The sequence below is a fragment of the Peromyscus eremicus genome, unplaced genomic scaffold (assembly GCF_949786415.1).
Source record: "Peromyscus eremicus unplaced genomic scaffold, PerEre_H2_v1 PerEre#2#unplaced_143, whole genome shotgun sequence".
Lineage (NCBI taxonomy): Eukaryota > Metazoa > Chordata > Mammalia > Rodentia > Cricetidae > Peromyscus > Peromyscus eremicus.
The window spans coordinates 128405-150863 of NW_026734381.1; the positions used below are offsets into that span (position 1 = coordinate 128405).

The 22459-nt window shown below is 36.7% G+C and overlaps 1 protein-coding gene across 1 annotated transcript in view; it reads right to left on the reverse strand.

Annotated features, from left to right (window-relative positions):
- Positions 1 to 22459, reverse strand: part of LOC131901619 (sulfotransferase 2A1-like) — a 44340-nt gene that overhangs the window by 16811 nt on the left and 5070 nt on the right. The window contains exon 4 of the mRNA XM_059252723.1: positions 4798 to 4892. Coding sequence (XP_059108706.1) covers positions 4798 to 4892 — 95 coding nt within the window. The remainder of the gene's footprint in view (positions 1 to 4797; positions 4893 to 22459) is intronic.

The following is a 22459-nucleotide window of genomic DNA, read 5'->3' on the forward strand; positions in this document are numbered from 1 at the left end:
AGGCTCAGCTGATTCCCTGTGGAAAGACCTTGCCTTGGAGGAGGGGAGAATGTGGGTTGGGTTGGGGGTGAATGCAGGGGTGCAAGAGGAAGGAGGAGAGGGGTATCTGTGGTTGGTATGTAAAATGAATATAAAATTTCTTAATAAAACTTTCTTAGTAATAATTGAAAAAAGGAACCTAGACACACAAGAATGTAGTCAAGCATTGCTGATAGCGACTTATTTGCCAGTGGTCTTGGTTTGCTGGCAGTGAGCACAGGCATGGCTCCTTTAAGAGATGGCTTTCAGGCTTAGTGCTAGGAACAATAATAGGCGGTGGCTCTTTTAAGAGGCCCTACTACCAAATACTTACATGGGGCTTATGAGCAGCTGGCAGCATGCTACTATGTGGCAGCATGGAACTAGAAACTTCCTAGAGATCAGGAAGTAAACATGGCTCCCAATGCTGATGGTAAACACGCCTCTGCCATGAGACTAGACTCTCAGGGAACTGAAGGGGAGGAGCTAGTGTGAGCATTCTGTGATCTAATTTACATAGCACTTTTTTTGTTATCCATGTTTAATAAGGACAGAATTTTAAAGAGAGCCTCTAAACAGGTCACAGTGTGTTTAAAAATATGTATAGGCTTGGGAGAGAGAAAAAAAGAATATATATGGTCATTGATTAAAAAAAATATAGTTTTTTAAAAAAAGAAAATTCCTTAAACAACAAGCCATATAAATACGGAAAACACACTAAGAGTCTGTATACTGTATGCTATTGTATTCTCTTTAAATTTTTGACTCCTCATCAACAAATGAGAACTGCAAAGAAACATTTGATTATGAAAGTTGCTACATTAAACCAACCTATATATTTTAAAACTATCTTGACCTCAAAATTTAAGTCAAAAGATATGTTACTTTGGGAAAGAAATTCTGATTTTATTTCCACAGGAAATGAGAGGCTCTGGAGTCATTCAGGGTTAAGAAAAATCAGGTTTGAATGACAAAGACCCCCTGAAAAATCTCCAGTGGAAAGGGTTACCCAGCTGATGTAATGTTTGAGAGACCCTCTGTTGCAGTTCCCTCTGAGTTCTGCATCAGAACAACTTCAAGGCTGCTGGCTGAGATGATCCAGCTTCACAGAATACTTCAGTCAGAACTTGACCATAATCCTGAGTTTTCTCAGGATCCCCAAAAGATTACCAGAAGTCAAAATCAACTGCAAATAGTCTGGAGAATTACACCCATGTTCCCAATAACACACTATGATTGTCATTATTTGGAGGGTTGGCTACAAGTTGTTATACATAATGGTCAGAAAAAAAGACAAATGAAAGAGGTTAGATTCAGGAATCTTGTTCTGAAAAAGATAAAGGGGGGTATAGAAATGATAGGATAAAAGGGTAGACTATTGAATCTACTTTAATCCAAAAAAAACAAACATTAATCTTATTTGTTTGATATTGATATGGATTTTGGTTTATTGATACAAATTTAAAGTTAATTTTGTTATAATGTATGTATATTTCAACTCTTGTTTCAGGTATTATGTTTATGCTGCTAATTTTAAAATGTAATATATAGTTAAGAAATATAGATTAATAGTCATCTATAATAGCAAATGTATAGTTGTGTTAGGTCTTATAGGTATACATAGGTATATTTCATATAGATAGGCAGTCTTCAAACACTTCAAAGACCTACAGAATATTTAAAATGTTTTAAGAACATAGACTTTTCTGACAGTGAGACAGTAATCAACAATTACTTCAAAGAGGATGATGGGCATCAAAGAAATTCTATATGGAGTTTGTTTTCTTTATGGCAAAAGCTATCCACAGAGGTAAAGAAACTGACATTGCCTCAATTGCTAACAGTTACTGTCTGAACTTGACCAGCAGGGTGCTAGAAATGGGACTGCTGAACTTGGCCAAGATAGTGTAGGACAGTCCTTCAATATTCCCTGCTTAACAGAAAAGTCTGTCAGATATACTTGGCCTGAAGGCCAGCATTGGATGACTATCCAGGCAACCTGATGCCCTGCCATTAGGTAACTTTTTACTCTTCTGGGTTCTTTGATGGAGTTGAAGACTAGTTATAATTATAGTTTTCCTTAGTTATAATAGATAGTAAATTAGATACAAAATTTTAGACAGACCAAGATAAGATAGATAATTAAGTATTTTCTCTAATTTTGCCAAATGTAAATGGATCAGATACGATTACTCTAATTCTTACTTAATAACTGTTTTAGCTGTATATAGTTTTACTCTATTAAGGGGAAAACCTTCCTTTTTAATTAGACAAATAGGGGAAAATTATCTGTAACAATCCTTTCTAGACTATGAATATGTATTACTCATATTGATTAATAAAGAGCTGACAGACCAGTAGCTGGGCAGGAAGTTAGGCAGTAAAACCAAATTGAGAATGATTGGAAGGAGAGCAGATTCAGGAGATATGCCAGCCAGCTGATCAGGAAACAAGACATGGTAGAGGACAGGTAAAGCCATGAGACACCTGACAATACATACATTAATAAAAATGGGTTGATTTAAAGGTAAGACTTAGCTACTTACAAACCTGAGCTATCAGCCGAGCATTTATAGTTCACATTCAGCCTCTGAGTTAGTTATTTGGGACAAGGTGGTTGGGACAGGAAACTTCCTATTACATAGTCCTACCTACAAGATAAGCTAGGGCAATGATGCCACAAAGCTCATGAGAGTAACCATTGATGGGATTGATATGAAAATAACTGATTTTACTTAAGGCCTACTCTATGAAATGGGACACACAGCTGACACTGCTTTGTGGACCAGAGACTAGACAGACTGGGAACCTAGGGTAAAATCAAATAATACTGGTCTGAAAAATTCGTGACAAAATGACTCCAGATGGTGATCTGCTACGCTCTGAATAGTGCTTTGTACAGCCACCATCGGAGAAGTTTTCTCCCAAAGCAGTTGAGGAGAAAAATAGAGATCCACAGACAGAGAATACACAGAGTTTGAGATACTTTTGAACAATCAGCCCTAAATGGTATGTCTCTACCAAATCTCTCACTTTAAATCTCAGACAACTCTCAGGAGAAGGAAGAGTGTTAGAGCCAGAGAAGAGGGAGGACACTAAGAAAACATGACCATCCACATCAACATAAGAAAAGCTCATATGAACCCACAGACTGGAGCAGCATGCATAGTGCCACACCAGTCTGCATCAATCCTCTGCTTATATGTTAGGGCCACAGATTAGTAATTTTGTGGTCTTCCTGGATGTATGATAATGTGGGTCTCTGCTTGTGCCTTCTCTTGTGCTGTTTTCCTTCTATTGGTTTGTCTTGTCCAACTTAGAGGAGATAATATTATTTCATCATATTGTACTTTATTTTGTTATATTTATTAAAAATAAATGAATGAAAACCTACCCACTAGAGTAAAGGTTAACAACTGAACTGTCATTTATACCTGCTGGTAGAGGGAAAATCCATTGTCTCCAATGAAGTGACACTGGATATATCAACCACTGCAGACAAAGTCTTCATGTGAAGGAGTAGTTGACCAACATGTACTAGACTCCACAGTTGTGTGTGTGTGTGTGTGTGTGTGTGTGTGTGTGTGTGTGTGTGTATGCTTTTATTTGGTTGCAGTTCAGTGGGTTTTTTGGTTATTGTTTTATTTTGTTTTCTTTCAGGAGGAATTTTGTTTTATTTGGATTTTGTTTGGTTTTTCAGAAACAATTTAAGCTTGTGTGGATAAGGAGGAGGAGAAAATTTGGAAGAAATTGTGGGAGAGAAAGAATACATTCAAAATACATTTAAATTTAAAAATTCTTTTAAACAATAAAAATTTTTATAAGAGAAATAAAAATGAAAACAAAAAATTTACAGCTGTCAGTAACCTTCATCATCACCAGAGTCTACTTCTAAAAGGTACACAGTGGCTATAAGATTCTTTTCCTTTTAATTTAATTTAATTCTTCTTTTCCTTCTTAACTAAATTTTTGAACTAATCTAAGGATGAGAAGTGTTTTCTCTGACAGACTGCATATGTTTTTTCTTGTTCAGTAAAAATTACAATTGATATTTTTATCTGTGATATATAAATGATGGTTATCTTTCACTGATAATTTCCAAACTACCTAAACTTTTGAGTTGCTAATCAAATTTGAATATATTTGTGCTTATATGTTTGGTGTCATTATTATGTGTCCATCAGTAGAGGGAGAAATTTTTAACTATATGAAAATAAAATACACAAATGAACTTAAAATTATTTCAATTAATGATCTTGTAAATCAATGTCTCTTTTAGTCAAGGTTGACCTCAATCCTACCATACAAACAAGGATAACCTAGATACCCAGGCACTCAGTGCTGTTCATGTGACTTCAGCACTTGTGCTCTCCCATGATTCACAGATTTCCTGTCTTCGTTCCTCTTGTTGCCATCAAGGGGAGATGACATACATTTGGGCACAACAGTGGAATGAAGCTGCTTTACAAATTCCCCACTGACCACTGAGTTATCAGGTGTATCAAATGTGTTCCATAGACAAAATCAAAAACCCTATAGTACAAATGTGAGCAACCCCACCCTATCCCATGGTGGAGTAGGACAAAGAAGTTGTGGGTGATGGACAAGGAGGCTGGAGAGAAAATTCCAGATGCAGCTCAATAAAAGACATAGGGCATAATCTCACTTTTATTGACTCTTCATTGACCTACCACTGACATGGGTATACTGAAGAATGTGAGGTGCTGCATGGGGTTAGTTTGTGAGAAACCTTGTGATTGAGGTAAGAATTTAATCTACCTGTTTCATGTCTTTGTAGCTCAGTAGCAGGAAGTTGTCACTTTCTCTCATGGACAGCCAGGCACGGGTGTGCTCAAACCATGATCCACATAACACTATGTGAAGGGAAGAGAAAAGTGTTGATTATGAAGAATGAAATGAGGTCTGCCTGATATTCTTCTCTTTTCTGCAAATGGCACACAGCTTTACTAAGAAAAATCAAACTGTGTTTCCAGTATACAACGTGACATTTAACACATAACACAGATAGTGACCTGATTAAATCAAGTTCATTAGTAAACTTATCATCTCACATCTTTACCCCTGATGCCTCATAGAGACATCTTCCTGGTGGGCTACAATAATGGAGACATATTTTGGGAAAAGCAATTATACCAATACAGTAAGCCAGAGGGGTCTTTGCATGGCCATGCTTAGACTTTATATTACCATCATGTCTAAAGGTCTATCTTACCACTTTTGGAGGAAGATCCCCTCATCCTGGCATCTACCTCTAAGGTTCCACCACTTCTCAATAGTGACTCCTCAATACCCTAGCCTCCTAAACACAGACTACTAGAGACCTTCCAGGAATAGCATGCCACCTTCACTCCAAAGCTTCAATTACATTACCAGGGCTACTGTGATGTATTCTCAACAGTCACAGTGTCCTAACTGTTCTTGGTCTAGAGCTCTCTCTACATTTCTCAGATGCCATTGCACACTTGCATTTTTCATGATTATCTGAAGACCTAACTAAATCAAGTCAGAAGTGAAGTTAAGAGTTAAGCAAGGGTCAGAGCAGTAGGATGCATGAATTCAAGGAATCTAAGATTTGATTGAAAGCTGGGGTCAAATGATCTACAGAGAAGTAGTAGAGGGAAGTGAAATGCACAATACATGACAGAATTTTTTATTGAAAGCTGGGTGAAAATGATCTGCAGAGAAGTAGTAGAGGGAAAATAAATTGTACAATACATGACAGAATTAAGCCACTTAAAGAGATTGAAAGCTGGGCTCAGGTGATGTCTCAATGAAAAACATTTGCTTTGCATGTGTGAGGACCTGAGTTTGAATCCTCAGGAACCATTCAACAATGGTGATGCAGTAAATTTGTTACCCTAGTGCTCCTTCTATGACAGCCGGGACCAGCTAATCTGGCACACACAGTGATGAACAAGAAGAAAGAGACTCTGTCTCAAACAAGGTAGAAATTACGGCTCAACACCTGATGTTGTTGTTTGTCTTCCACACTCAAGCTTTGGCACAAGAATAGCCACATTTATACATTTGTAACCACACCAGCATAAACACACATACCTATGCACATCCAAAGAAAACCTAAAAGCCAAGCCAAATGTGGCATACATCTGCAAGACTAAAACTCTGGAGGTCAAGACAAGAGAAGACCAGAGGTTCAATGTCTTTTTCTATTACATAGAAAATTTGTGGTCAACCTGGGATACAACAGATCCTGTCTGAAAACAAACAAAAAGGCAAAAGCATTTTAGGGATGGCACTAAGCATAAGCTAATGACATATATGTAGCTGATAATTAACAGTGGTTCTGCCTAGAAAGTCATTTTAAAAGATATGTGTTTATTTGGAGTTACAATATCTCAACAAGGCTGCCTCCATCTTGATATGTAGACAAGCGTGCTCTTGAACTATTGATTCATTTGAATCTGTCCCATGAATATTGTGATTGCAGGTTTGCACAATAGTAATCAGCCTGGATATTTATTATTTTGTTACCTTTTAACTGATGTGTATCAAGTGATGAGACCTAATGGACCTATCCAACAACAAACAACCACAAGATCTGAGTGTTAGTGGGGAGTAATTTTCAATTAGCAGATAAGTAAGTACCTGTCTCTTGGTCCTAGAAAAACAGAAAGATTCAAAGACAGAGTTGGGAAGAATGTCATTTTGTATGACATTGGGAAGAATGATTCTCATCAATACAACAACCAGTTGAGTGAAACCAAACGAATGAATCAAGGTTGTATGACAACATTAATAATCACAATTAATTGAATCGAAGGAAATAAGTCATCAAGTAGAGAGAAAGAGGTGGAGAAAGAGGACAGGGAGTAGAAAAGGGAGAGAGAGAGAGAGAGAGAGAGAGAGAGAGAGAATGTTATAAATGAACATTCAGAGAATATACAAGGCCCTAGAAACTTGTAGTTAATGAAATAATTTTTCAAAGATTTATTTTATTTTTTCTTTTTGTATATGTTTGTGTGTTTTCATATGAGTGTGAGTCTGTGTGTTTGTGTGTGCAGAGATGGAGGAGTGTCAGTTTCCCTGAAGTTGGAGTTATGGAAGATTGTGAGCCATTTGATGTGTGTACTGGGGAACAAACTCCCCTCCCCTAAAAAGCACCAAGTTCTTTTGAGCACCAAAGCATCTCTCCAGTGCCTAATGACATAATTTTCAAAAGTAAGTTATGAAAACAACTTTATTGCACAAGGAAGAGTAGAAATTAGCACAAGTGATCTACACAATTACTAAATAGTAAATGAAGTAAATAGAGATACAAAAGAGAATGGTGTCATTTTGAAATAATAATGGGTAAAAAAGTGCTTATCATATAAACCTGAAGACCAAACTATCTCTGTAACCCACATAAATCAGATAAATCAGAAGTAGACAACTGACTCCACAAAGTTGTTCTCAGGTTCTTACCAATGTTCTGTGAGATGTGTGTACCCACATAGACAATCACACACACACACACACACACACACACACACACACACACACACACACTCACACACCAGATTACAATAAATGAGATATTTTTAAAGGAAAAAAATCACAGTGTGAAGGCAAGTTGCAGGACTTGGGAAAAGCCAATAAGAACAAAGTTAATAATAAGAATATAGAATATATAGAATAAAGAATATAATAAGAAAATAGGAGTAGGAATTCCAAGATACCCCTCACTCTATGAAAAGAGGAAATCTAAAGTTTATAGGTATAGAAAATATATTTAATATCATTTCCTATAGTTAGGAATAGAGTGGTGGTGTTTAGTAGCTTTTAGTGTTAACTTTACACAACCTACAACCACCTTGGAAGAGAACGTTCCTGAGGAATAGTCTAGATTACATTGGCCTGTGGGCATGTCTTTCAAAGGTTGTGCAGATAGTACATTGATAATGTAGAAAGATGAAACACATTGTGGGAAGCATCGTTCCCTACTGGAGGGGTGCAGAAAAGCATAAGGAAAGAGAAGGCTAGCTGTGAGCAAGGAAGCATGGGTAAACATCTTTATTGTCTCTCTGCTCTTGACTGTGGACAGAGGACTGTAACTTCCTGCTGACCTTCTCATCAATCATAAACTAACCTGAGTTGTAAGCAACACAAATTCTTTTCTCTCTAAAATGCTTTTTGTTAGAACAGATGCCAATTGAGATGCAGGCAAAATTTCAAACACCACATAGACAAGACCAGAAAAGAACCTCCCCTCATAATATTATAATTAGATAAAGGAAGTACATTGAAATTCACAAGAGAGAAACACCAAGTCAAATGTAAGGGAAAGTCTGTCAGAATAACAGATTTTTTAACTCAGACTTTAAAATGCAGGAGGGACTGGAAAGCTATACTTCAAGTTATAAAAGACAACCAATGACAACTACCGTACTCATCCAAGCTGCTTGTCATAACTCAAGGAGAAATAAAATTTTACATGCAAAAATTATGCAAAATGTATTTATGCCCATCCACACAGCTTTACAAAATATATTTATGGGAGCCCTTCAGACTGAAGTGAAAAACAGATATGTCCATAAGACTGCAATACACACAAGATTGCTTTACCAGTCTCTAATATGGGACAGTACCAGTAAAGTACCAGTAAGCCATGAGCCACATGGCAACTTATAGATTAATAAAAATGGGTTAATTTAAGATATAACAACTGGATAACAAGAAGCCTGAGCCATTGGCCAAAAAGTTTAAATAATATAGTGTCTGTGTGTTTATTTGTGTCTAATAGGCTGCAGGTCCAGGCAGGACTAGAGACAATTCCAGCAACAAATGGCACACAACAGCTTGAGTTTCCACCTGAAACCTGAGAATATTTAATAAGCAATTCTAAACAAAGCTAAAAACAGCTTCCTGATTGTCTCTCACAAATTAGCCACAGCCTGCTTGCTTGCGCTACTCTATGGCGGGTTTGTGGCGAGCAAGCTTGACCTATGCCACATTACACAGAGGTGTCTCCAAGCTGTGTACTATGCTCCATGGGGGATTTGGTCTTTGCTAGTACACACACACACAAACACACACACACACACACACACACACAGAGAGAGAGAGAGAGAGAGAGAGAGAGAGAGAGAGAGAGAGAGAGAGAGAGAGAGAGGGGTTTCTGGGTTATATGCTGCTTTGATAGAGGCATAGACCCACTGCCTCCCAGAGTCAGGCAGTTAACATAGTTCCTCAGAAGCTGGAGGTAAACATAGTTCCACCAAATTGGAAATCTGAGGAAAGTGGAGCCAGCAGCCACAGCTGCCCTTTCAGTCTTAGTAATGATTTAGTTTAAAGCAAGATATTCATAATAAGAGAGATTCAGATTGGACAGTTTACAGTAGGTATGAAAGTATATGTAGACTTGGAAGAGAGACAAAAAGGAATATATACAGCTATAAAAAGAAATAGTTTTGAAAATAAAGTCTTTAAGAGAAAATAAAAGTAATATAAAAAATAAGCCACATTAAGATGGATATCACACAGAGAATCTAGATTGTGTCTTCTTTGGGATTTTTAACTGCAGAAAGACATTTGATTGTAAAGACTGCTAAATTAAGCATTTATATATATTAAAGGTATCTTGACTTCAAAATTTTCATCTAAGGATATGTTGCTTTGGAAAGGAAGCTCTGCTTTTGTTTCCACAGAAATCAAGGGGTTATGGATTTGTTCCAGATTAAGATACATCAGGTTTAACAAGCCAAGACCCCCTGAAACGTCTCTGATGACACCATGGCCCAGATGATCCAACATTCGGAATGGTGTCAAGGCAACTGGCTCACACAATACAGCCTCATGGACTACTCCATAATCTTAAAATTTTCTTTATGTTCTGATAAGAAATATAGCACTCTCACTCAGCAGGAAGTAGTATGAGAAGCTATGCACAAATTCCCAAATATACCAGGCTGGCTTTGGAGATGGAATTGGCTCACTCCTTCTCTAAACCCAAGCATATTTCTAAAAAAAAATGCTGAGAGATTATTCTGTCCCATATTAGAACCCTCTGGTGTGGGACAGACAAAAAACAATATTTTATATAAAGCAGGTTGATTATAAATGCAATCTCTTTCTAAAGAAAAAGAGGATAATATAGATAATGATAAGATGAAAGGGTAGATTAATGAACCTACTTTTAAAGAACAACAACTTGTTTAGAAATGTTTTACATTGCTATGGATTTTGGTTTATTGATACATGTTTAAACTTATTTTTGCTACACTGTTTATGTATTTCTACTCTTGTGGGAGGTATTATGTTTATGTAACTCATTTAAATTGTAGTGGATAATCAAGAAATACAGATTAATAATTAGTTTTCTGTGATATTCAAAAGTATAGCCATGTTAGTTAAGTTTTCTAGGTATACATAGATATATTTCAGATAGATAGGTAATCTTCAAACACTTCAAAGACCTACAGAATATGACATTTAAAATGTTTTACAAATTTAACCTTTCTGGACAGTCAGATATGTCTGCTCCTGGCAACACTGGATTTACTTCAGAGAGGAGGATGGGCATTGAAGACACTCCATATGGAGTTTATCTTCTTCTTGGCAAAAATAGCCATTTGGGCAAGAAACTGTTCTTCCCTGGACTACTTGAAAAAATGTATCAACTGGACATGCAGGACCATTAGGAATGTGACCACTGAACTTTGCTTGGCAAAATGGTCCTTAAGGTACCTACTTCACAGAGGAAACTGCCAGACATTCTACAGGACACAGAGAGAAGTGACAGAGAGTCTCTAGGCCTGTGGGCTGAAGACAGATGCTCTAAATTTACATGACTGTCCAGGCTTCCAGCTGTCTCTGTATACTCTCACAAGACTCCTGAAAGTTGCTTGTGTCCTTCTCCTGTTTCTCAGTTAATATTATATCCTTCTGAGGTCTTTGGTATAGTTGAAGACTAGATATAAAATCCTTAGTCAGGATAAAAGATAAGTTAGATATGAAACCTTAGATTCACAAATATATCATAGAATATCTTCTTTAATTTTGCCAAATACAAATAGACTGTATATTATAAATAGACTAGATATTGTAACTGTAATTCTTGCTTGATAATTGTTCCGTTATATGTAATTTTACTATGTTAAAGTTAAATCATTCCCTTTTGAAAAAAAGAAAAGGGGAAGTGCTGGGATGTTGTACATGTGTTGCTCTGATTGACTGATAAATAAAATAATGATTGGCCAGTAGCCAGGCAAGAAGTACAGTATAGGCAGGATAAGCAGAGAAGAGAATTCTGGGAACAGGAAGGCTAAAAAAGGAGTCTCCAGCCACTTCCACCATGAGAAGCAAGATGTAAAGTATCGGTAAGCCACAAGCCACATGGCAACTTATAGATTAACAGAAATGGGTTAATTCAAGATATAAGAACTGGATAGCAAGAAGCCTAAGCCATTACACCAAACAGTTTAAATAATATAAGCATCTGCATATTTATGTGGGTCTAAGTGGCTGAGGGCCTGGGCGGGACTAGAGATAACTCCAGTAATACCAGTCAAATTGACACAACCTAGAATTATCTGAGAAAGTCTCAGTTAAGCTATTGTCCCTATCAGATTGTCCTGTGGCCAGGGGTTTGAGTTGTTGTCTTCATTGATGATTGATGTGTTAGGGCCCACAGCATACACAGCTGGTCCTGGGATGTATAAAGAATCTAACCTAGCCTGAAACACTGAATGAGTTAGCAAACAAACTAGTAAAATAGTTTCTGCTTCAGTTCTTTCTGGAGATACTGCCCTGACACTTTCCATAGATAGACTGTGACCTGAAAGTGGAAGCCAGATAAACACTTTCTTTCCCTATATTGTTTCTGACAAGAGCACTTTGTCATAGTAATTATAAAGCAAACTAGAACAACAGTTAAACAAGGAAACAGCTTGAGTCCCTTGACAAAATCATCAAAATGACAGTAATCAATAGGGACCTTTCACTAGTAACTGAATATTAATGTCAATTCCCAATTAAAAAACACAGGCTAGGAGATTGGAATAAAAAAGTAGGAAGTATATATTTGTTGTACTCTGTCATAAAAGAGAGATATAACCTTACAAAGAGGTGATGAAGAAAGGTGTTCAGGGCAAATGGAGCTAGAAAACAAACAAGTGTTGCTGATCTAATCTGACAAAATAGACTTGAAAGTAAATCTAGTGAAAAAATGATATTACTTCCTACTAATTAAGGAAACAGTTCATGGAGAGAACTGTACAATTCCACACACACGTGCATCCAGTTCTATACAGAAAATACTATTAGATGTACAGTCACAGAATATCACTAGGTGTCATAGTAGTTTCACTCGCAACAATTAACCCTTCATCCCATTAGAGAGTAGACAGAAATAAATCACAGATAAAATTGCCTTAAAAGATATCTATAGAATATTTTATCCAAACACTGCAGAGTACTTCTTGTTCTCAGCAGTCCATGGAACTTTCTCTAAAATAGATCGTATATCAGGACAAAAAGAATATCTGAGCAAATATGAGGAAACTGAAATATTTCCTTATATTCTACCTGACAACAATGAGATAACTACATACAAACAGGAGAAATTCCAGAAGGTAAACAAACTCATGGACATCAAACAACTCACAACACAATTATGAATGATTTCTTGAAGAAATCTAGAGTAGAAAGTCTCCTGTAATAAAATGAAAATTAAAACCAATGTACTTTAATCTGTGAGACACAATGTAGACAGTCCTAAGAGAGATGTTTAAAGGTCAATGTTCCTAAACTAAGAAATTAAAGAGATGTCCAATTATTTAGTTAATTATTCACCTTAGGGCTGTAGAAAAGTAACAAATCAAACACCAAAATCATTAGCTGGAAAGAAAGCACTGACGTTAATGAAATTAGTGAAAGGAAAACAGCTCAACAACAAAACAAACCACAGAGTCATGAAGTAGATTTGGTTCTTTCACAATATAAACAATATTGACAAACTTTAGATAAACTAACCAAAGGAAGAATGAATGCCAAAGTTCATACAGTAAGACTTGAAAATGGAGTCATTATGACAAGCTCCAGTGAAATTCAGAAAATTATTAGAGTTTACCTTAAGAACATTCCACCAACCTGGAAAATCTAAAACATATGGATGAATTTCTGCATAGATTAAAAACTACCAAAATTAAGCTAAGATGATATTTTGAACAAGTAAACAAGTAGGAATGGGGAGAAGGCTGAGCAGTTAAAAGCATTCACTGTTCTTTTATAGAATAAGGACTCAGTTTCTACTACCCACATGATAACTCACAATGCCTTCTCCCAGCCTCTATGGTCACCAGACACATATGTAACAAACACAGACATACAAGAAAAATACTTCTACACATAAGATAATATGAACGTTAAAAATAGTCAGGACTGGCCCTGCCCCCACCTCTGGGGTGGAGGACAGCATAGAAAAGACCAGTGCTGAATAACTCAGCAACCACCCAGGCTCAGATTTAGGGCTTTGAGTTGGTTCACCCCCATATTTACCCTATCTATGATCAGGTGGAGAAAGTGGAAAGGGCCAGTCCTGCAGAAGCATAGCCACAGGATCTCCATGACTCTGAGCAACAGTAGGATATCTGAGAGACTAGGGGAGTCAGTATTGATGGTGTAGCAGAAGCCAGAGACCAACAGCTCATTGCAATAAACATTTGCAAGTAAAGCTGTCTGGGCAAGTAAAACATGTCTCTACATGACAAATCTCAGTTCCTGATGCCATTATGATGAACAAGTAGGTGATGGAGAGGTGGAAAAGATGGAGTAACAAAGTGGTACAAGTATGTTGGAATAGGGGACACAACAGTTTTGACTGTTATGAGAGAAGACTGCCACCGACAGAGGAGCATGTCATTGCCCAGAGGGATCGGCAAGATGGTTTGATTTTCGGTTTGTTTTTCTTTTTCTTTTTAAAATAAATGTATTTGTGTATTTATTTTACTTTCCAGCCACGATTTTCTGCTCTAACCTCTTCTCCCATTATCTCCCCTAGTCGAACTCCCCTCTATTCCCACCCTCCAAACCACTCTTCATCCATTTCTGTTTAGGAAAGGGCAGGTCTCCCATGAGTATCAACAAACCATCGCATATCAAGTTGCAGTAAGACTAAATACTTCCCCATGTATTAAAACTGGGCAAGGTGACCCAGTATGTGGAGTAGGGTCTGAAAAGCCAGTAAGAGAATTGGATATAGCCAGTGTTCCCACTGTTTGGAGTCCTACAAGAGCACCAATCTACAAAGTTATAACACATGTACAGAGGGCCTAGACCAGTACCACGTAGGCACCCTGGTTGGCATTTCAGACTCTGTGAGTCCCTATGATCCCAGGTTGACTCTGTGAGTATTCATGTTGTGTCCTTGACCCTTGTGGCTCCCACAATTCTTTCTCCCCCTCTTCTGCAGGATTCTCTGAACTCTACCTAATATTTGCTTGTGGATCTGCATTTATTTCTATCAGTTGCTGGATGAAGTCTCTCTGATGACAATTGAGCTAGCACCAATCTGATCACAAGAGATGGACAGTTCAGACTACATATCTGCTATTGCTAGGAGTCTAAGGTGGAGTCTTCTTTGGAGATTCTTGGCAATGCCTTTTGCCAAGTTTTTATCTGACCCTGAAATATACCCCTTTCCAGGAGTCTCTTTCAGAACTCTCCCCCTTCATCCCCTCTCTCAACCTGATTGCTCACGTTCCCATGCCCAACTGCCCTCAGTTCACTCACAAAATCTCTTCTATTTCCCTTTCACAGGGATGTCTGGGTGTCACTCCCCCCATGAATCCTCCTTGTTCCCTAGTCTCTCTGGGTCTGTGGATCATAACACTATTATTCTTTATTTTACAGCTAATATCCACATATGAGTGAGTACATACCATGATTGTCTTTCTCTGTTTGGGTTGCCTCACTCAGGCTGATTTTTTTTCTAGTTCCATCCATTTGTTTTCAAATTACCTAGTGTCCTTGTTTTAAGCAGCTGAGTATTGTTCCACATTTTCTTTATCCATTCCTTGGTTGAGAGACGTCTAGGTTTCCAGGTTCTGTCTACTACAAATAAAGTTGCTATGAACATAGTTGAGCAAATATCCATATTGTCTGATTGAACATTCTTGTTATTTGCCCAAGAGTGGTATAGTTTGGTCTTGGGGTAGGTTGATTCCCAGTTTTCTGAGAAACCTCCACATTGGTTTCCAAAGTGGCTGTACAAGTTTGCCCTCCCACCAGCAGTGGAGAAGTGTTCCTCTCACACTGCCTCCTCTCCAGCATGAGCTGTTACTTGTGTTTTTTTTTTCTTAGCCATTCTGACTGATTAAGGTAGAATCTGAGAGTCATTTTAATTTGCATTTCCCTAATGACTGAGGATGATGAACATTTTGTTATTTTGTCTTTTTTTTTTCAGAGCTGAGGACCAAACCCAGGGCCTTGTGCTTGCTAGGCAAGTGCTCTACCACTGAGCTAAATCTCCAACCCCCATTTTGTTAAGTATTTCTTAGGCATTTTTGTTTTCTCTGTGGAGATTTCTCTATTTAAATCCATTTTTAATTTGGATTATTTAGTTTGTTGGTGTCTAGTTTTTTGAGTTCTTTATATAATTTGAATATTAACTCTAAGTCAAATGTGGAGTTGTTGAACTTTTTTCCAATCGATGGGGCTGCAAATTTGTCCATATTGATGCTGTCCTTTGCTTTACAGAAGATTTTTTATAAAGCAAAGATGCAGTTTATTAGTTGTTAATCTTAATGTCTGTGCTATCAGTGTTCTGTTTAGGAAGAGTTTTCTCCTGTGCTAATGCATTAAAGGCTGTTCCCCATTTTTCCTTTTATCAAATACAGTATATCTTAATTTATTTCAAGGTCTATGATCCACCTGGTCTTAAGTTTTGTGTGGGATGATAGCTATGGATCAGTTTGCATTCTTCTATGTGCCGACATCCAGTTAGACCAGCACCAATTTTTGAAGATGCTTTCTGTTTTCCTTTGTATAATTTTGTCTTCTTTGTTGAAGAGTGAGTGTCCATCAGTATGTAGATTTATGACTTGGTCTTTGGTTCAATTACTCTGTTCCACCTTTCTATTTTTAAGCCAATACTTTTCAGAACTATAGCTCTGTAGTAGAGCGAGCTTGAACTCAGGGATGGTTATTTCTCTGGGCATTCTTTTTATTGTACAGGATTGTTTTAGCTATCCTGGACTTTTTGTTTTTCCATATGAAACTGAGTATTGTTCTTTCAAGTTTTATAAACATTTGTGTTAGAATTTCTATGGGAATTATGTTGAATTTGTAGCTTGCTTATGGTAAGATGATCATTTTTACTATGTTTATCCTACAGATCCATGAATATGGGAGATCTTTCCCTTTTTTGATATCGTATTCAGTAAAGAACAATACTCAACTTTTAAAAAAAAATTCTTATTTTTTTTTATTTTCTCTTAGGGGGAAGTTACAATGGTGGAGGGCAGGTTTGGAAGACCAGGGAAATGAGTGGGATTGGGGTAAATGATGGTAAACTCCCAAAGAATCAATGAAAAATTATGTTATACAACTACTTGGGCCTGAAACAAGCGATGAGTTTGCAGAAGTACTTAAAACAATCTCTAAATTAAAAAAAAAAAAAAAAAAAACATCAGGTCCAGATGAATTTTCTCAGACCCTCAGAAAACTTGACAAAAGCTTGTTGAACTGTTCCATAAATGCAGGAAAAGATGGAACAACATCAAAGTACTTTTATAAAGTATCATCTTGATACAAAAAGCAGACAAATATTCAACAAAAAATCCATCATGAACATAGATGTAAAACTTCTCAGCAAGATACTTTCTAACCAAAACTGAGAATATATCAAAGAGCAGTTAAATGGCTCAACAGGTAAGGTTATTTGCTGCCAAACCTGATGACCTAAATCCACATGATGAAAAGAAAAAAACACATTCCTGTAAGTTGGCCTCTACTCTCCACCTGCACACTTGATTTCAATTGTACCACACAATTGTGTGTGTGTGCATATATATGTGCATGTGTGTGTATATGTATGTATGTATATTTAAGTAACCATTCATCATAATCAAGTACAAATATCAATAAATATAAATTAAATAGCATAAATGGACTCAATAACAGGAAACACATTGGAATCTGTGTAGACACAGAAAAGGTTTTTTTTATAAAGTTCATAATCTTCAGGACTAAAGTCCTGAAGAATTTTGAATAGAAGAAATATATTTCAATATAATATTTGCCTTATGTTAGGAAATATAGTTAATATTCCACTAAGTAGGGGGGAATCCAATGCATTTCCAGTAAAAGCTGGAAGAGCACAAGGATATATACTTCTTCCACTCTTTTTCAATGTAGTACCAAAGGCTATGTTAGAAGAAAAAGACAAAAAGAACAAACAAAAGGGATACAAATAAGAAAAGAAGTCAAAGTACCTTTATATTCAGATCACACAATTCTATCAATAAGAGAGCTGAGAGAGTTTACCAGGAAACACTTAGATCACATAAAGGCTTTTATACAAGTGACTGGGTATAAAATTATCATACAAACATCAACAGCTTTACTATGTACCAAAGACAAATAAACTGAGAACTAAACCATAGGAATAAGTCTGTTCACTATTGCCTCAAGAAAATACATTAGGATATATATAATCAAGGGTGATGCCTTGAAAAGTATGTCCCCTATAATTTTCAGGTGTTTGAGTATTTGTTTCCCTGTTGCTTGATGTTTTGGGAGGATTAGGAGTTGTGAATTTGCAGTAGGAAATATGTCACTAGGTAGGATTTAAGTTTTCAACAGAGTAGCACCATTACAAATGTTTTATGCTTCCTTTTTGTGGATTGAAATGTGGGATCTCAGGTGTTACTGGACTGCCATGCTTTTCCTTCTGGTGCCATGCTTCCTGCCATAGTGATGATGAACTCTCACCTCTGTAGAACAATAAGTTCCAAACAAACCTTTTCTTCAATAAGTGGTCTAGTTAATGATGTTTTATCACATCAATAGAAAAGTAATTAATGTACCAAATATTCAAAGTCCTCTTTAAGGGGAACTTCATCACAATGAAGACAGAAACTGATGTAGACAGTAGGCCATGGAAAATGTTCCCAGGGTCACAGACTAGAAGATTGGTGATATGTAAATGGCCCTCCTACCAATTGCAATGTCCAGATTTAACATAATCCCAACCATGAATTTAGTGTCACTATACACAAAAATAAGAACAAATTTAAAATTTGTACAGAATTTTAGGAGGATGCTCACTCCTAAATGGAAAGGTATGCATTTCCCTTTAAGGCTTAGAGACCTTTGCAGAAGTGGGAGTGAGAAGAACATAGAATGTGGAAAGAGAAATAGAAGAGCTGGAAAATGCTGACCTGTGGGCATGACAGAGCAATTGCAGCATGATCTCAAAGCAAGTGAGGCTGCTTGCAATGGGCTTGCACAAGACAGGCCCATCAATGATGTATGATGGGTGGGGAAGGCACTCATGAGACACTACTTACTGCTCCCTGCTGAAGTCCTGGATACTGAAGAATTCTGGGTGATAAGAAGTCATTGTCTTCAGTTGTGTCCCACTGTTGTACCTACTAGGTTTCAAATGGTAGTACAAAACCCACAGCCCCACAGATGATCCTCATCATGATTAAACTAAATGGATCATAAATAAAGAGACATAAAGTTTTCAAAGAGAAATTTAGGGAACGAATTAGTACAGACAGGGTGATTAGAAAGGGTGAAGGGTTTCAATAATCAGCATGTAATTTATACAAGGTATAAAATTCCCAAAGAACAAGTTCAATTACAAATTCCTATGAAAGCACAGATAATCCAACCAATTTTCCAAAAGATACCCTGTTTCAAGCTATACTACAGCAATATAGTAATAAAAACAGCACTGCACTGATACAAAACAGACATGTAGATTAAGCGAACAGAAAACCAAGATGTAAGTTCTGATAACTGTAGGCAACTGATTTTTTGACAAAACGTCAAACATATTCATTGGACTAAAGACAAAATCTTTAGTAAATGGTGCTTTGAAAATTGGATTACTATGTGTAGAAGAATTTATTTATATCTTAATCTCTCCTAGCACACACACACACACACACACACACACACACACACACGCACGCACACACGCGCACACACACACACACGTGCATTCACCCCATTTCCAAATGGATCAAGAACCTCAATAGAAGATCCAAAACTCTGAAAGTGGTAGAGAAAAAAATAGGAAGTCCTCTTTGAAATGGAATCATAGCTAAGGACTTTCTAAATAATACTCATCTCACTCAGAAAAATAAGTCAGATAAACAAATGGGACTTCATGAAATTAAAAGGCTTTTACCAAACAAAGGAAACCATTAATCATGTGAATATACAACATACAAAATGGAAGAAAATCTTTGTCAACTACATGCTCTCAGACAATATGTACCTAGTATCTATGAGGAAAACAATGCCTTGTGTGCATTTTTAATGTTTTAAATATTCAACATCATTAGCTGTCAGGAAAATACAAATAAAACTAATTAGAGAGTTCATCTTACCCCAAGTCAGAATGGCTATTGTCAAGAAAACAAATGATGCTAGAACAGTTGCACAGAGAAACACTATCTCAAAAAAAAAAAAAAAACAAACAAAGGAAAAAAGACATCAAATGACAACAAATGTTTGAAGTGTGGGGCAAAGAGAAAAAAAATCCAAATACAAGGGGGTGAGAAAGGAGGATGAGAGTGTTCAAAGAGAATATAAGACTACTGTTTTCCTAGTTAAAAATTTGTCATGGAATTTGGTATTGATGATGGAAAATTGAGTGTAGTATAAGTGATATTTAAAGTGGAACATTCAACGTGACTCTCAACAGCTTCTCTTTGAGTATCAAATCTAACTGTATTATATACAATTTATATTTATTAAGTTTATAAGCTTAGAGTCTCATTAATTTGGATTTATGTTATTTTTACTTATTTATAAGTTCTTTATAATAAAGCTTAGTTTTTAAAATTTTAAGAGGAAAATATGGGGAAAGAAAATGTTGGTGGGAGTGCAAACTGACACAATCCTTACTGAAATCACTGTGGAGTTTACTTAAAAAAAAGCTGAAAAGAGAACTTCCATATGACCCAGCTATAGATTCTGAGTTACATACTCAAACTGTTTAGGTATAGTCTACTATATACTTAGGTATGTACAACTGTACAGGTGTTTGAACATCTGTGTTCATTACAGCTCTACTCACAATAGCTAGGAAGCAAGTTCACCTTACATGCCATCAACTGAAAAGTAGAAAATGAAATTGTAATATGTATACACAATTAAATTTCATTCAGCTACAAAGATGAAATTCTCAGTAAAATAGATGGAACTGAAAAATATACTTAATGAGGTAACCCCAGCACAGATAGACAACCATTTCATGTTGTCTCTCATATGAGGATCCTTGACAAATTCTTATTGTATTTAACTTGAAGTGCATGTTAAGTACAGGAAACTGGAAAGGGGCCATTAGAAGGGAAACATGAAAAAAGAGACCTTAAAGAAAGAGAAATTCCAGAATATCTCTGATATGAATGTGAAGGGAGGGAATATGAGACTGAGTGGGTTAAAGTAAAGATGGGGTGAGTGGATAAGGGATAAAATTAACCAAAACTGCTGGGAAGTGGTGGTGCATGCCTTTAATCCCAGCACTTGGAAGGTAGAGACAGTAGGATCTGTGTGAGTTCGAGGCCAGCCTTGGCTATAGAGTGAGTTCCAGGAAAGGCACAAAGCTACACAGAGAAACCCTATCTCAAAAAATAAACAAACAAATAATTAAATAATTAAATAAATAAATAAAAATTAACCAAAACCAAGAATATATGACAATGCCTTATGGAAACTCATCAGTTTGTAAGCTCATTAAAAACATTAACAAGGATAAGTCAAGGTACAAAACTGCTCCCAGAAGTCATAGGTTACTAAATGAAAATTCCACTGCTAGTGTTGGGATACCTCCCTAGGAGTAGTTTGTTGCCTAGAAAGGCCTGAGGAACCAAATAATATAGGCAATTGGCGCTTTTGTCAGTACCCCCTAAAACTAGTTGGTAAGACCTTATTTCTAAACACACCCTCATATTCTTATCATAGTACATAAAAAAGCACACTAGGAATGGGCTTCCTGCTCAATAGTTCTCATAGTACCAGAAAGTGTCATGCAGTCTGATAATAGGAGACTCTCATCAACAGTCATATTCAGCTGTGGACACTGTGATCTATACTTCAACCAGCCTTACAAGATATGCCCACTAGTGCAATAATGATAATTGTGGTATCAGGGTAACCAATCAATTTCTGATTGAGAAGAGTTCAAATGTGGTATAGTCAATGTGGTTGAATATCCATGATGGGGAGGGAATATATCCTAGTGTTGAAGCTTACTGTTTTCCTGCTGAATGGACTTGATGTGCACATCAAATTCTCTTCTAAATAGCTATGTTTCTCCTTATATATCACTACTGTCAGCTTGGTTAAAAAAAAGATTCTTCTTGCAGTGCAGTGGTAGATTTGGAGACTCAAAATCGACCAAAATGCTGAGAACAGGTATCTCTTTCAGTGCTCACCAAATGAGATAATCTAGAGCCCCCATGTAACATTAAGAAACATGGAGGAAGAAGGTATGGAAATGATATAAAAGCTTAATTATGTGGTAGAATGATGTGGAATATTGTCTTCCAGACATGACATGGCAATAGTACATTTTAACTCTTAGTATCCAGGATTACTGCACAAGACTGGGCCCTAAAATACTCTATCAAGGAGAGAAAAGGTGCTCACAAGTAACCACCCCTTTTCCATGGCTTTATGAGCAGCCAAGTGTAATTAGGGGGCAGGGCCCATGAGACGCCCTCCTTTCACGGTCTATAGGCAGTTAGTGGTTGCTGGTAGAGGTAAAGGTGTTTTCTTTTTTTCAGTATAGGTGCTACTTGTGAGGTACCCATGTTCCTATAAATGACTCCTTCCCTGTGTTTCAGTAAGAAACCCCAATGGACCTCACTGGGTCACAAACACCCACATGTAGAAAAGGGACATGGATGTAGAAAGCAGAGTTACTTGGGAAGAGGGAAAGGATCAGCAAAAGTGGGGACAGGAGAAGAGAGGTTAGTGGGCCATTATTTTGATCAAAAATACCTGCACACATGTATTAAAATATTATCATGAAACTGGTTACTATATATAATTATTGTAACTCAATAAAAGTTAAACTATATACAAAGTGTTAAGAATTCATGCCTATGAAAATACTTTTGAGATAATAAAGAAAATAGGATTTACAATATTTGGTAAGATGCGTCTTAACAAAATGGTGGACAGTCAGGACAGTGTATGGGAAGCCAATAAAAAAAGACTAAGAGAATCCACAAATGAG